General features: G+C 38.5%; 1 protein-coding gene across 2 annotated transcripts in view; it reads left to right on the top strand.

Moving 5' to 3' along the window:
• WDR37 (WD repeat domain 37) overlaps window positions 1-14215 on the top strand; it is a 43800-nt gene extending 29585 nt beyond the window's left edge. For both annotated transcript variants that reach the window (XM_021528819.3, XM_021528818.3), the window contains 3 exons: window positions 8619-8753; window positions 9420-9534; window positions 11066-14215. In XM_021528819.3, coding sequence (XP_021384494.1) covers window positions 8619-8753; window positions 9420-9534; window positions 11066-11197 — 382 coding nt within the window. In that variant the 3' untranslated portion in view covers window positions 11198-14215. The remainder of the gene's footprint in view (window positions 1-8618; window positions 8754-9419; window positions 9535-11065) is intronic.
• Window positions 14216-17010: the final 2795 nt, after the last annotated feature.

The following is a 17010-nucleotide window of genomic DNA, read 5'->3' as shown; positions in this document are numbered from 1 at the left end:
AGAATCCTGTTACAGACAGAGTATATACATCTTTTTATAGAGTTAATTGTTGTCAAAAAATAAAGAGTTGCAGTGCATTGTCCTGTATGTCAAAGTGATGGTGTGTCATCATCTGTGAGAGATTATTTGTATCTTAAGTGGACTAAGAAATCACCTATCATTTTAATGTCCTGAACATAGCTTTATTAAAAGCAGAATGTTTCTTATCATCTACTACTAGGACAGTTTAAGAAAATAAATTCTCTTCCAGTAAGGCCAGAAGGAATTGTGATAAACCTGTCTTGAGCTGCTTGCATTGATAACTGTTTTGAATTAAAAGGTGATTTTAGAATTGCCAACTGTATGTTAGGTTGTTCCAATGGAACAGATTTCAACTTACCTCTTGGCAAATTCTATAAGTTGCTTGTTTAACTTCCCTGTTACACTTTTTGTACCTCCTTAGTCTGCCTAGCCTCAGATTCATCTTACAGTTTTCATCTTCAAGATCTTTGTTTCTTATGTTAATTATGGAAGTTTCCTATATTTTTCCTTGTATTTTCTGTTCTTATTTACAAGTTACCTAATCTGCCTCAAAGTGTAAGTATATTTTGACATTTGTAGATTAAGTACAGTACATTGATAGTACTTTTGCCCTTCAAGCCTGCATTCAGCTGGGGTCTTTTTCGAAGTTGCATCTTACCATGGAAGTTTCCAGTTCTGTAAACATTGCTTGTTTACATTTTTCATACATGTGTGTGTGTGTGTGTGTATGAATAGGACTCTTTCAGTTCAATAAATGACTTACTTCCCTGTGCCTGCTCACATAGCAGTAAACGTATCTTGTCACTTACTGTTTTAGATCTGCCATGCCCCCAGTTCATCTCATTTACCTGTTCTTTACTGATGAAAAAAATAGGAAATGATGTAGAAATAAGACTGATGCTTGCTTAATTATAAATAATTTTTGTTGTCTGGTTCTGTATTTGTACCAATAAGAATTTGTCTTGCTAGTGCTGTGAATCCCCAGTCACATCCCCATATGAGGAGTTTAATAGAGGCCTGGGAAAAAATTACATTTATGTTATAATCGAGGCACTAACTTGTGGCCTTTAACTACATTGATCTCCTGAGTTAAAGCCTCCAAAAATCATACTGGTGACTCATATTCCAATATCTTTTTTCCAGCAGATACAGCTTTGAAATACATGATTAATAATAACAGCTGTTCGTCTGTTGAGAAATTATTCAATTTAGAGGTTATTGATTAGAGCTCTTCAAACTGAACTGAGGTTTTGTTCTGTGGAGCAAAATGGTTCTGGCATCTGCATGGCAGTTTTCATTCCACTTCACTTGTGCTGACACCTGCACAGCCCATCCAGTCCCAGCTGTGAAGGTCTTGCTTTTTCCAACACAGTGGCCTAGTTCAGTGACTGGTGTTGACATGCTCTTGAATATCTGCTTGATGAGTTTTTCTGTCCCTTTAAGCACTCTGCATGTGCTGGGGTATGTCTTGATGTGTGGAGCTTTCCAAAATGTTAATGCTGGAAGTGTTTACTATTTGTAGCTCAAAAAAAAATCTTAGTCTATGAAGATCTAGCCAGTACTTTATAGATTTTATACATTTGTTCTGACAGTTTGGTAACACACAAAATAAATTAATCCCCTGTGGGCAACAGAAGGTTTGTTAGCTAGTGGATTCATATACAGTGTTTAAACTACAGCTTTTGCTATTCATTTGAAGTATATTGATACTTATATGCAGCCGAAAAATTACTTGGTAATTAATAAAAGGTTTTGTTTTCTTTAATGACTGTCAGAGGTACACAGTGGTTGGGGACATTGCTCTTGAAATGCTTGAAAAAAAAATATGCAGGGCTTCCAAGTCTGTACTTGCAAATGCCATCCTTCAAAGAATAAAGTGATATCTTCAGAAGCAGCTTTGGTTTGCTATCCTTAAGTGAATATCCTTTGTTAATGCTTTTTGGTTGTTCAGTAGTTATGCACTGTTTTGCCATGGCAATTGAATGCATTTTTGGCTTTAAAAACCCCCATAAATTGGAGTGGGTACTTACTTTAGTCCTAGCCCCAAAAAAATAACAAGTTTGTTTACTGCTTTTCAAACTTACTGATCATTGTGGCTAAATTGGGCCATTGCATCAAGCATGAATGTGTGTTAGCTGTGGAATCTGTATGTATGTTACTTTCTGGGAAAACTCAGGAAAAAAATTGCTGATCATGGATCTTATGTTATTTCTTACAAAGAGCTTATAGCTCTTTTGGACTGCAGCATATTCCATCTCCTTTCACTCTGTTTGTTTGGCTCTAAGAGACCAGAAGGGAAAGTTCCTGTTCATTTGCTGCCTGTATGTCTCTGAATGTGCCAGCTGAATGGTGAGTTGTGCTCCATCCTGAGAACTTCGAAGTTAGAGAACTGCAAATATGTCTTGTTTCAGTTTTATGTTTTCCAACTCCTATGTTGCTGAAGAATCTCCATTAAAAAATACAAAAATTACTAAACAGCTGCTGATTAGGATGCTGGGCTGAATTCTGACATTTAGTGAATTGAGAGTTAATGTCAAAATGGCATTCTGTTTCAAGAGACTAGTAATTGCTTCAGTTTTTGTGGGCACTTGGGTTTGCCAAGGTCATCTGGCTTTCTCAGATTTTTGGGTCTGCAAGATCTAATTCTCATATCTTATTTGTGTTTGTTTTGAATATATTGTTCTTGAAAGAGTAAGTCATGGCAGGGGGAGAAGTGCCTTTTCTCCAGGCAACGATGTCCTTAGACATCCCTGTTGGAAGCAGTCTTATTCTAGATGTGCCCAATATTGCAAGGTCACTGCTATGTATTCAACCACACTTTCTTGGTGAAGCAGGTGTAGATGTAGTCCTAAAAATGCAGGCTTTGCATCTTTGACTAAATCTGTGCTTGGGCTTTTGGTTAAAACCTTTTGTGCCAAACAAAATGTAACCATTTGGATGCTATCAGTGGTGTTTGATCAGTCTAACACATCTGTTCTTTTCAAGATAGTCCTGTTCTTGCTTCAGTTATTAATTACTTTAATGATGTTTTGTCTACCATTTTTTCTGTTGTTTCTCATCAGAGAATGCCTAAGGCATTCCCCATGTGTGGATATCTCAATCTAGCTTCTGTAAGAAATGCAAAATTTTTGTGATGAAACATTCAGTTTTCTTCCCAAGCCTCACCGATTAACTTGATGGTTCTGATATTGCTATTAATATTCCTACCTTGTTTTGTCTGCTGAGGGACATTTTCCTCTTGCATTTCATTGAAAAAAGGCTCCAAACTTGCATATCACACACTGTTCTGATCCTGCATTTGCATTTTCAATATTCTTTAAATGAAGATTATGGTGTGGGCTCAAAGCTCTTGGGTTAGCTTTTTTGAAACGCTTCTAGTGCTTCTGGACATTTTTACAAAACCTTTTGGTTTACATTTACTACATAGATGTAACAGAGCATGATTAGAATTCAGTACTTTTCTTATACTTGTTAGCAGCCTTAATAACTGATAGCTCAGGGATCCAGGTTTGAATGAGCCTCACTTCCCTTGCTGAGTGTTTCTCCATAGATCTGTTTCAGGACAGACTAGGGGCCTGCATGTTTTACATGCCTTCAGTCCATCCAGGTTACCACTTCTTGCTCTCTGGCACAGCTTGAATTCCCAGTTTTCTCTTCTAACATTCTGCCAACCTGATACTGGCATAGAGTTATCAAAGTGCCACTCTCTTCAGCTCCCTGAAAGGATGTTGTAGCCAGGTCAGTCTCTTCTACCAGGCAGCCAGGACAAGAGGAAATGGTCTCAAGCTGCTAGGGGAGGTTTAGGTTGGACATTAGAGGAATTTCTTCACAAAAAGGGTGATAAGACATTGGAATGGGCTATCCAGGGACATGGTGGAGTCACTGTCCCTGGAGATGTTTAAGGGAAGACTGGATGTGGCATTCAGTTCCATGGTCTGGTCGACACGGTGGTGTTCGATCGTAGGGTAGACTCGATGACCTCAGGGGTCTTTTCCAACCTAAATGATTCTGTGGTTCTGTAATTCCTTCATGGTTTGTTCTTATGTTTCTTAAGTTGCAGAAAAAAGCTCTGCTGATATTTGGAGATAAATCCACAGGTAGACTTTGGGAATTATGTGGAATGATGTGTGTAGCTCTTGCTGGAATCAAGTGCTTTTAGCATTTCTGAAACCTAATTGCATTCAAATGTGGAGTTCTGGTGGGTTCCTTACCTGGGCCTCCTGTGGCCAGTGCCATCTCCTGTTGAGATGGGCAGTGGGGTTGTCCACATCTGGAGGTTTTAGACACAGTTCCTGGCTTCCCCTCAGGCTGCAGACTGCTTGATGTGGGGATATGCTTTGTTCCCCTAAAACAAAGGAAACTTGTGCAGAAAATGTGTCACTAAATTGAGCTTCCTTTAGGTTTTGTTTCTCAGTTTTACTACTTAAAATGAGAGACATATTTGAGCCCTCAAATTTTGCTGCTTGCATACAACTGTAGGTAATTGTATGTATTCAAGTTACCTTGAGTAAATTAATCTGAAAGCTCTGGTTTAGTCCATTTTCATTCCACACACAGACTTAAGCACGTGGATGCCTATTCAAGGCCTTGAAAATGTGTTATCTCCCAGTTCAATGGTAAATCCCAGTTTAGGTTGCAAATCAAAATGGAAAGAGCAGTGTTAACTTATTTTTTGGTGCATCGCCAGTGAGAGTTCGGCATCAGCATTTCACGGTCCAACATTTTCAACATTTTTTCTTTTCCCCCCTTCCCCTATGTGTGAAATTTCAGCAGATTGTTATGCAAAGCAGTTTTGTGTCTCAGTGTGACTGGGGAGACAGCTGTTGGGCCTAATGAGGAGTGCGAGCACCACAGCATTTCTGGTGATTGAGACCCACGCAGGGAGCAGGATGTTGGAGGCCAGGCAGTGGTGTGTGGTGAGGAAGTGCCACGCTGTCAGCTGGAAGTACACGCTCGGCTGCTCCCTATGACAAGATAAATGAGTTTTGCTGGGGTTTGGCGGAGGCTGAAGCTTTTTTGGAGAATAGTTGTAGCACACCAAACTCCCTGTGGGACCCACAGTTTGAAGTGTCATAAGACTGCTTCCTCTTTGCTTGTTACTTTCTTTTTTTTTTCTTTAATGTCCTACAATACCTGTCATCTTTTTGAGTTATTAAAAATCTAATGTCTTCTAGCATTCAATTAACATGGGGGCTGATGATGTTTTGTTGACACTTTTTATTAATTTAGCCAAGGGGATGTTAACCAGAGTTTTATCTGAGTTAGAACAAACTGAAGACTAATACAAACAAAAACTAAATCTAGCCACATGAAAATAGAGGGAAAAGGCTTTTAATTTTTGTGATATGGATGGGGTTGTGGAGGCAACACTTTTGAAAGGTTGTTTGTTTATTGGCTCCTTCTGTTAACTTCTTTCTTCCAACAGAATTTGTGTCCCTTTCTTCCTTCTTGCCATTCCCCTTTAGTTGGGCTGAAATCCTGGTTTAGTTTATAAGTAGGAAGTGGCCTTTATTCTTGTTACTGTTTTGTTTTAATTGAAAAAAACAAACACAAAACCAGGAAAAAAAATTGCTGAGACGCATCTGTCATATTAAGAGATGCCCCAGTTGGAGTATCAGAGGGACAGAATGTAATTTGCACTACATAAGATCTAGGAGTGCAGCACTTGCTCATGTTTTAAGTCAGTAGTGTTGAGTATGTTTTTGAATTTAGCTGCATGTGATTTTTTAAAATATTAACTCATTATGTTCCACTGTAAAATAAAATAAAATAATAAAAAAAACAAACCCAAAAAACCAGTTTGTCTTTACTCTGATGAATGAACCCTTCCAGGGTTGTCAGGTTTGTGAGAATGATACTGTTTTGGCCTTTCTACACTTGTTGTTAAGTTACTTAAAACTTCAAGCCTTGCAATCCTATTTTGAAAATGAGATGTCTTTGAGAATTGAATTGAGTATTTTCCTCAGAAGAGTCATGCTTCATTTTTGTAAAAGCACAGGGAATGTTATTCATACATCCATATACTGTTTGCTTTGGAGCTGGGACCCAAATTCTTGGTCATAAACACTGGGTTCAGTAAGAAGTGTTTTTATATTTAGCCATAAAATTCAAAGCTCCTTATGTAAAATATTGCTTTCATTGTCCCATGTGCTTGCAGATAGTGCACATCCTGGACTGCAGGGCTGAGCTGAGGGTGAATGGAGAGCTAAGACCTCTATGCACCTTTAAAGTTGTCACTAAAAACAGAGCAGCAACTTTGCCTTTCTATCACCTGCCCTATTCCAGAGAGCTACAGAAGAATTTAAATGCATTTTTATTTTACAAACTTCTGCTTGGTGTGCCCCGTAATATCTGAACAGTTAAGCTGAAAGAGTAAGTTTAGCTGGAAAGGATTTTGTTATCTTTTGAGAGTCCTTGGAGGAGCAGGAAGGATTGAGCTAACCTGGGGTTGGCATTCTGTTTTCCTGGCAATAGTTTTGAATGTTTTCATTTAAAAATGATAAATCTAAGGATTAGAGAACCTTATGTGGTCAAAGAAACTTAACCATGTTTGAAAGTGATAAATGATAAAGAAAAACCAATATGAGATCAAAGAAGCTGGAAAGCTCTTTAAAGTTTTGGAAAAAAAGCACCCAAAAGTGGAAGGTTATTTTAAGACAGTTTCACAATGTATTCCAGCTGTAATTGGAATAAAATGTATGATGGGGAAACATGATCAGATTTGTTTGTTGGCAGTAGAATACTAAAGCACAGTGTATTCATTCCCCTGGAGATTTTCTATGACTTGAATTCTTTATGCTGCTGTGTGCTGGAAGTCTCCCAATGTGTGTGGAAATGATGGAGATTGAATAGAGAATTTCAAACTTACAAATTTTGCTTCAAATTTATTGCAGCAAGATAGAGATTAGTAAAAGTCTGAATTTGTTTCTGAGCTTCTTTGTGTAAAGAACTAGTGAGAAGTGCAGATGCTGGTAAATTTGGTAGGAGACAAGTTTGGTGGTAAGAACATGCCTGTGTTGTGCAGCAGCTTGGCTGCATGAGTGAGTTTTCTTCCCAAATAAGAAGGTGCCTGATCAAAGAGACTCAGCAGTTGTGGCTCTCATGTATGTTTTAACTTTTTGATTTTTTGTTCATAAAGTCCAGAAGATTAGTCAAAGACCTCTTGGTTCTTTCTGTAATCACCTCCCTGGTGGCTTGGCTGCACTCTAATAATGTGTTAGGAAACTTGGTATCATGAATAAAGTGGTCCTTCATCCTAATTAAAACTTAATTTGGTGTCAGTTTAAATTAAGAGGCTTGCATAAACTGGTCCATTGTGACCTGGCTTGTGCTAATCTTAATCAGCAGCTTGGATAGGACATGAATTCAAATTTCTGCAGAACAACTAAAGTGACAGTAGCAACTGACAACTTAAATTAAAATTACTAAGTTCTAAGAAATTGATGTGCATGACCCAAGTTACAAGATAGGTCATTAAATCAAATCTGTAGAAACAGAATTGAAAAGCCTTCCCTAAGAATGCTTTGTTAGTACATTATATGGGCAGAAAATAACTGGCTTTGAGTTGGGAATTCACACAATTACAATGAAAATTGTAGTACAAAAGCTTTTAATTGGTTAATATGAAGTAAAGGTAAAATATTTAAAAATAATCATAAAATCATAATGGAAATTGTTTGAGCCCAGTATGTTGATGATATGCTGTTATCTGAAGCTGTAAAATACATAGACACTAAAATAAAAAGAAAATAAAATTATTTATAAAATAGCTTCTGGAAGTAATATGTTGCATTTTCAATTGCTAGAAATATTCCCATGAGTCTTTCTCTGACTGGCCTTGTGCATTTCTAGGCACATTAGGTAAAATTTTAACAACTGTGTGCTTGTGCTTCTTACTACTACTTGCCATTTTTTAATCTGACTCTCAGACTTTAGCTGCTTCTAAAACACAACTAGAAATCACAATTAGAGATTGTTAATTGCTGTAGCTATTGGTAGTGGGGCTATACTGGAGACTCTGAGTTTGGATTACAGCATGTTCATGTGTGTAGGGAACAGCTTTAGCTACATCTCAGGTGTTTGGGACCTCCTCAGTATCTGTGCAGTGAATGAAAATGTCTGGGATAGTTCTACAGAAATCTATGGATGGAAAGAAAAGCTTGGTTACTGATCTCAAATCCCTTAAGAAGAGATTTGTACTCTATGATACTAATTCAGTTGGGGTGGTGTGATAAACCTGGACATTAGTGCAGAACTTCAAAAGTGAACTCAGATTTCAAGATTGGACCTGTTTAGCTCATGTCAGAATCAGTGGAATATGAAAGATGCCTCCAGAGTGAGTTTCTACTATTGGGCTGCTTCTCTTAGCACTTGGGCCACTCAAACCTTAAGTGTCATAGCTTCTTGTAAAAATATTCTTTAATTCAAAAATGACTGCTTGGAATTTTAAATTTTCATATTACTCTGCTTAAAAAAAAAAAAGCAAGCTACATGTGCTAAAGGAAGCATGGGAGCAGGAAGTAAAACTTTAAATCAGATGCTAGTTTAATAAAGAAGTTTAGAATTTGACCTCTTTGTCTTTATTCCTGGTTGTTTAGCACTGTGACATCTGCAGTTTTCACTGTGGGAGACAATGTGGTTTCTGGTAGTGATGACCGTACAGTAAAAGTCTGGGATTTGAAAAACATGAGGTCTCCTATTGCAACGATCCGCACAGATTCTGCGGTCAACAGGTGAGCAGCTCTCTGAGTTACTGCTTTGCTTAATTCATGCTTTCTTAATTAATTCTTAATTTCTTTCACATGTGGGAGTGGTTGAAAGTTGGTTTAGACTGGACATTTCTTTCCTGAGAGGGTGGTCAAATCCTGGAACAGTTTTCCTAGAGAGGTGGTTGATACACCAAGCCTTCCAGTATTTAAGAAGTATTTGGATAATACCCTTAATAAGATGCTTTAAACTTTGGTCAGGCCTGAATTGGTCAAGTAGTTGGACTGGATGATTGTTGCAGGTACCTTTCAACTGAAATAGTCTATTCTATTAATTCACTGAATATACATTTATTTTTTGTCCCTGAAATTAAACTTGAGATTTATAAGATTTTGAAAAAGGTTTGAAATGGTTTTATAAAGTGCAGGTGTGATCCACATTAATTTTTAGTAAGTACACTGCTTTTAAGAAGTTTTCTATAAGAAAATGCAGATGTTAAGGCTATTTGAGGATCTAGTACAATAAAAAATACCTTAATGGTTCGATTTGTTTTTTTTCCTCTTTCCATCTGTGAATTCTAGCCAGGAAAAATTCAGCTGCATCCCTTCCCATGAGCTTAAATTTGTGCTGTCAGTTTCTATTTGCCAGGCTGGTTGTTTCCTACCCAGGCTCCTCTTGTCCCTTCCCTGCAGGATCAGCGTGTGCGTTGGCCAGAGGATCATCGCCCTGCCCCACGACAACCGGCAGGTTCGGCTCTTCGACATGTCCGGGGTGCGGCTGGCGCGGCTGCCTCGCAGCAACAGACAGGTACCTGCAGAGCTGCACCTTCAGAGTGCCTGTCCTTCCTCAGGCAAGGTTAAAGTGGCATTTGGTGACTCTAGCTTAAAGCTGAGCAAGTGCCAAACAGCGCTGGTCTGAATAGACACGCTGTTAGTTATTAAAAATAACCAACGTTAGCTGTTAAAAATAACCAAATTATGTGAAACGTTTGGAACGTTATTGGAGTTGGAAATGGTGTTTCAAGTGAATTTCATCATGATGTTTCCCCTCACTAAAGTGAAACACATATCTGCATTCTCTATAGAATGGAAAAAGCGTGTAAGAGCACTTCTGATGGGTTTTAATGTCTCAGTGTGAATTGTGTCAGAAAAATGGCTCACTATGAGGTTTAATGGTGATTTTCTCATAGTAGTTTTTTTTTTCTTTTTTAATTACACAGTGTCTAGCTGGTTTATATATTCCAAGCTGGATGGGGCTCTGAGTGACCAGGTGTACTGGAAAGTGTCCTTGCCCATGGCAGGAAGTTTGGAAACACATGATCTTTAAGGTCCCTTCCGACCCAAACTATTCTGTGATTCTATGACATAGAAACATAGAGTGAAAAAGTGAGGGTCAGTTTTGTGAGCTCACCTTGTATGATTTGGTGATAAATTTTATTTTTTTTTCTTCTGTGCTTATTCACATACATTCTAGATACATCCTAGCATGTAATAAACCATCCTTGCTGCAGCCATCAGGTTTTGTGCATTTATGGCACTATTTGGCATGGCAAGCATCACTAATGGAGCAAATCAGACTAAGTGAAATTAATTGGATTATGTCACATAAATAGGCCTTTTTTGGGGTTGATTCAGCAGTTCTTGAGAGAATTTAGGACAGAGGTCTAAGACTTACTTAATCTCTTTTAGATTTTTTTCTAATTTAGGTGGGTTTTTAAATTTATTGTAGTCTGGAGGCAGTGTTTTGTGTGTGTGTGCATGTCTTCTTTTTTCCCTTAGTATTTCAATTTAGGGTGACACTACTGAAATAATTACTTTTTTTTTTTTTTTAACATGAATGCTGGTCAGACGCCTATTTTGGACATTTTTGTTGCTAATGAACTATCTTCATCAATATGACATTCTTCCTGCTGCAGTATTATCCCTCCTCAATTATGAACAATATGGACACTTAATCTTGCAGGCTTGTTACAAAGTAGTTACCTGCAAGTAGTTCATTATTTTAAGACTGCTTTTATAAATAGAAACGCTAAAATCAAAATTTGATTTGCTTTTGTAAAGAAAATGTAACTAGATAGCAAACAGACCTTGGAAAACTTTGATGCACCTTTTTGTATGCATCTGTCCTTACGGATGCAGTGCTGGTGCCGAGGAGTCACATCATTATGAAAACTTTTACCTTGCAGATGCAGGTGACAGTGACCTTTAGGATTCCCAAGGGCTGCTAGCAAAGAATAGGCTGAGGATGGGCAGGGTTGCATTTTGAGTTGCAGTGAGCTGTTGGCCCGGCAGTTCCCCAGTCCGTGTCAGTAACGATGCTGTCTCCCGCGCGGTGGCAGGGGCACAGGAGGATGGTTTGCTGCACCGCCTGGTGCGAGGACCACCCCATCTGCAACCTCTTCACGTGTGGGTTTGACCGCCAGGCCATCGGCTGGAACATCAACATCCCTGCTTTGCTACAGGAGAAGTGAAGTGCTGAGAGTTTCTGCGTTTGTGTCGCCGTGGACTTCTACACCTGGGCAGACTTTTCTGAACACTGGTCTGCTGTCGCTGTAAAAGCTCTTCCGTGATGGGAGACTTGAGCAAGTGTTGTTCTTGTTACCACATTGTGCACAGTTTGCATGGGTTGTACAGAAAAATGTGATTTTTTTAAAAATTAGTTTGTCTTGTGTATGAAATTTTATATTTTGGCATCCACTGGTCAATATGTTCACTGTTGCGTAGAGCACATAAATGTTCATAAGTTATTTAGCATTTAATAGTTACACAGTAGGGCATTACATTTGTGACATAAATGTGAAACTTATGTAATTACTGTAGAGAGTGTATACAGTCTGTTACATTTTTCCATGACTCTACATATCTGCCTTGTGTTAAAAGGAATCTGCAGGGCTAAAACTTTGAAATGAAGTGTGAGTTTCACTAGTTGTATGATTGTAAACATTTTCCTGTTTGCATCTGATTTGAATACTTTTTTTAGTGCTGCCATATAGTGCAACTTCAACTCCATTTTTACTCTGGTTACTAGAGAAATAGTAGATTTGAGAAGGAAAATGCAAGCAACTTGTAGTGAGAATAGACTGCCAGGTTTATTTGTAATCTTTTTTGTACTTTTTATTTTGAAAAAAGGAAAATATTCATGCTGCCCTCCTTATATAAAGTGATTCTGAAACCTCATCACATTTCATATTAGCAAAAATCCAGACTATTACGATTCTAATCACTGAAATCTAGTCAAGCAAATTCTGAAGCACTTTAGTTTATAGCTATTGTTATAAACCGTTTATGAAAGTTTGACTTTACCAGTGAATGTGAGCTAACCTTTGTAAGAAGGATTAATTACTTTTGGTGATCTGCCCAGAAAGGAAATAGTTTATTTGGGGGTTGATGATTTTGTTTATGTACCTACAGTGAGCATACTTTTGTGTTCACTTCCCATATTTTTATTTTGAGCCAGCAATACAAAGTAAATGAGTACTACCTCAAAAATGAATGTTGGTCAAGATGCATTGAATCTCTCTGTAGCCTAGAAAAAAGCACCTTTGGTCTCTGGCTGAAGTACTATCTCTGACAGGAGAGGAAAGACAATCATACTACATGTGATCCTTAAGGTAGTTAACACATAAAGCTAGTGGAGCAATACACTAGGTCAGCATTGTGTGTCACCCAGCCATGACAGGGGCACTGCAGTCTCTGTCCTGTTCCAAAAGGGGGTAATTAGCATAGATCTCCCTTTCCACCAAATGATCTTACTCTGGTTTTGCTTCACACTGTGTTTAGCTGCTTTTGCACTGGCAGTGGGGTGTTACTCTGCAGCTGCTGCTATCCGTGAATGCAGGTGGCAGCTGGTGTCTGGGGAGGAATGGAAAGGCAGCTTCAGACAGACACTTGTTTTTGGCTGAAGGGAGATGTTGCCCCTGACTGTCTGACATATCACAGTATAAGATGAAGTGTGGAGGTGAGGAAAGGTGCACTCTGAAAGTGGGAATCTTTTGGTTCATAGTGGGTTGGCTGATGTATTAGGAGCTTTTTATGTCATCACCATGATTCTGTGTGACTACAGCTGTGCTTATGTCCTCTGCATCACTGTTTGTAATGACATTGACATGTGTTAATTGGTTCTCCTGTTAACTAACATTTGTGTGGCATGGGAGTGTAGTGGGATGGGATAATGAATGCATCAGTGAGGAATGGAAGGAAAATGGGGGTCCTACCCATTGTTTTGGACTGTAACATTAAGGAAACTCAAAATACTTAATGGAGAATATATGTAGTGTCTTTGTAGTATATGTCATCAGAGTGGTTTGATCCCTTGTTTTTTTCTGTTGCTGGGTTTGGATTTTTCCTTGAGATAGAAGATGGACAACTGTGCTGAAGTAGTCTTAAATACTAAAACTAGTGAGGTTGCAGAAAGCAGCTGCAGAATTTTAAGTCTTATGGTGGTAAGAGTTAAATGATGGTGACAATGTTTCTTTTTCACTTTTTTCCTCCTGGGTTTTTTGCTCTGGGTTAAAGCCATTTGATGTTGGGTTACAGGTTTTATTCCTTAAGAAAACAAGAGTCACTTTCTTTTAGTTGGCAACAGAGAGAACTTTACAAAGGTTTATGCTGTTTTAAAAAAAAAAAAAGAGAAAAAAAATATCTGGCCAGTACAAGCAGTTTCTCCAGCACGGCCTGCATGTAGGATCTGGACAATGGCTCTCCTTTATTACCTGAGGCAGAGGAGAGGGTCACTGGCTTTGGTCCTGCTGAACTAAAGCGTCTAAGCTTCTCTCAAACATATGTAGTACAAAACCACTGGACTCTATGCAGTTTAATCATCACTGCTGCAAACTTTTTATATCACCAGAGGGACCATCCTCTGGCACCAGGAATGGGTGATTACGTGGTTTCATTTTGAAAAGAATCAACCAAACAAGGTGCTAGAGCCACGTTCTTATGAGCAGGCTAATACTTAAATCAGCTGAACACTGAACTATCACTTAGTTTAGTTTTCTATACTGTAGTGAACGGTAAGCCAAACTGCCATTCCCCTTGAAGCTAAACATATGAGCAGGGGTCGTGAATATACTACATTGACTAAATATGTGCAAAACATTTCATGGCTCTAAATGTTCTAAAGAGTGTTTTTTCAGCACTGAACAATGTCCAGCATTTCATTAAATGGAGCAGAGTTGCAGTTACAATTTCAGTATTGTGCAGAATTTCACAGAAAACTCATCACTGGGCAAAACCAAGCTTTTGTGTCTTTATCTCAAGCAATGCACATCAATTTTCACAAAGTTTGTGTATACTTTACAATCAGAAAGATCTGGAATGAAACATCTTATTTGTTGCCTAAATCTGTGAAAACTACCTTTTGGGGAAAAGAATTTATAAGTTATGTGGAACCACTTTTTATTATTCTGCTAATTTGTTTTTAGATGTAAAATGTTTTTCTTCATTACAATTCAAAATGCATTAAAACATTCAACAATTTATTTTTGCAATTTGCTGTTTTTCTGTGTTGCATTAAATTGCTATTGATGTCAATATTTCAATTTTTTGTAGTCAAAGGAACTCCCTATTCATTTTCTACTCTTTTCTATTAAAAAAGTTTGTTTCTGAGGCATTGATGAGCACAGTTTGGAAGAGAAGGCCAAGTCTGTTTATTAGAGTAGGTCTTCTGTATCACTAATGGCTATGCTGCCAGTAAAGTATCTAGACTGAAAGCATGTTCAGGACTGCATTTGTAGTGTCTTCTCCCATTCTGTATGGAAAAAAAAAATGTAATTGCATCTTCTTATGCAGATTATTCAAGTTTCCATGGATTTTCACTCCGCTTTACAAACTGATATTTTAAAATGAAATCTAAACAATTTTTTTTAATGTTTAGAATACAGCAAAAATATTGCAAAACTACTCTGGTGAAGAGAACCCACCCTCAGTTTTTCTGTAGGTTAAAGGTTGGTTGCTTGTTGCACCCATGTTCAAACCAAAGCTGTGTAGTGTTGGAGTAAAACCCAAAGCAGTTGGTGTTGTAGAGAGCCTTGAGTTTCAGAAGCCAAGGCAGGGTCTTGGCTGGTACCTGAGTGCACCTTACTCTCTTTTAGTGTGCTTTAGTGGCCACATTTGGGATTAATCAGAGTTCCAAGGCAGCACAACTGACATAAGGACTGGCTTGAGCCTAAACCCTGGGCTTTAGCTGATTTTAGCTGAGGGCTTCCAAATCAGACCTTACTGCCAACTGACTTAAGCTCAGTATTTCTAGTCTTGTTTTGAACCCCTTAGTAAATATCAAGTATAACTAGTGGTTTCAGGAGTGTGTGTTTAAACCTGAAGATGAGCTGCAGAAGAACCACTCTGTCATGCAACATAGTTTGCTCTTTAGACCGGCATAGAAATTTTATTTAATGCTCTGTTGAGACTTGAGTGTGTCACTGAAAAATAACTCAGCCTTGTGATATTTTATTTTTAAGGAGTGTTGTTACCTTTTCTAATTCCCACAGGTCAGACTTTTCTGAACGTAAGTAATTTGCAGGAGCTTACAGAGGAAATCCTGTTTAATTCAGACTGTAAATCCTGGTCAAAACATACCATTAACTGGGAGAGGTGTTATACTGAAGCAGTGTGGGATTTTGTAGATGTGCTGCTTGTCAATGTCCTCCAAGTGAGAATATTCATTACTACCAAAAGGGGCTGTTTCTCAGAGGTGTAGGGTTGAGGTTGGTGGGTGTTTGCAGCATTTGAACCCAAGTTCCTGCTTGGATGTCTTGTACAGGTTTGGGGAGTTTCTGGCATGGTTCAGCATGCCATGTAGAAGTTGGAATTCAAGCATTCAGACTTACTCTAGGAAAATGGAAATTGTGCAAAGTGTCAGTGGTGGCATGTACAATAGAAGAGAGTTAATGTAGAAAAAACCCCAAGTTCTGCCTCTGCCTTGAATTGATTTGAAAATGGAAGCTTCAGCCTGGCTGGTGACTGCTGTGCAGTGGAATGTCTCCACTGCATGTTAATTGTGTTTCTTGACTCTAGTTGAAGCTTCATTTCCATTTATTGGAAACTGTTGCAGTTCTGCCTCCTTCCACCAAAACTTGTCATACTTGGCATTTGTTTGAGTTTAACATTAATTTTGTGTGGTTCCTCTCCCACTTGTATTTGTGGTCTTTCTCTTCTCTTCTCTCTAGGGCAGAACAAATTTAGTTACATCTTTATTTCAAAGCCCTGTACCAATGAAACAAGACCACACAGCAGTCCTGTGCTGGGAGGAGAGAACTGGCTGATCTCAATGTGCACTTCTTCATCTTCATGGCTTTTTTAATTGTTCAGGTGAAAATTTTTAGTAATGGATGTTGCTTGAACGTTGTATGCATTAATGGTCTGGGGTTAGTGAAGGCTGAATCAAGTCTGTGCACCTTAACTGCTGAGAGAAAATAGAGTTGCAGTGATGTTGTAGGTGACTTAAGGCTTTGGAAAGGAGCATATGGTGATTTCAAGTGCTGCAGAAGAGTTATGGAGAAACACTTTTCCCTTAGTTTGGAGCTTCTGGGCTATATGGAAGAGCGTGACCCAGCATTTGAGAAGGAATTAGGATTATTTGAGAAACAGAGGCACATCTGTGGTGAAAGCATTTGGACTGCAGATGAGGAACACAGAGGAAGAATAATGAAGGGGAATGAAAAACTGGAATAAAATTGGGACAGGTGTGGGAGGTAGGCAGAAAGAAAATGCAAAGTGGATCTTAGGAGTGCATGTCTAAAAGGTGAAATTTATTGGTCATCTGGGAATAAACTGCTGGGAAGTCAATGTCTAGTGAATGCCCCTGACTTAGGAGAAGGGAGAGCAGAGATGGGAGCAGGGCAGGGCCAGCCTGCAAATGGGAAAACAGCAGGACTGAGCTCAGTGGGAAGCATAGATATTGGGATGTGCTTCTGGCTAGAGCCTGGAATGGAAACAGCTGGAAGTTAAGATTCCTTTACATTTTTTAAAATCAGTCTTCTTGGTTTCTATGTCCTTGATTTTGGGGGAAAAGCTTATTGCATCTATAGAGACAAATTCATTTGTATATATTGAATTTTCCATTTCAAGTGTTGCAATGGTGCAGAGATCACTCAGCAGCTGATGCATTTTAGGATTACAAATTACAAGGATTTGTATTCTCAGCAGAGAAGTGCAGATGTTACATATAAGCTCCAGGTATGGCAGCAGGGCATGTGGTTAATTAGGAGTCACTCCCAGATTGGAAATTTCTTGAATAGTTGATTTGGAAGAAGGAGATGACATTTTGTACAATCCCTTTGAGAAT

The sequence above is a fragment of the Lonchura striata genome, chromosome 1, assembly GCF_046129695.1.
Source record: "Lonchura striata isolate bLonStr1 chromosome 1, bLonStr1.mat, whole genome shotgun sequence".
Lineage (NCBI taxonomy): Eukaryota > Metazoa > Chordata > Aves > Passeriformes > Estrildidae > Lonchura > Lonchura striata.
This window is presented reverse-complemented; position numbering and strand designations above follow the sequence as displayed.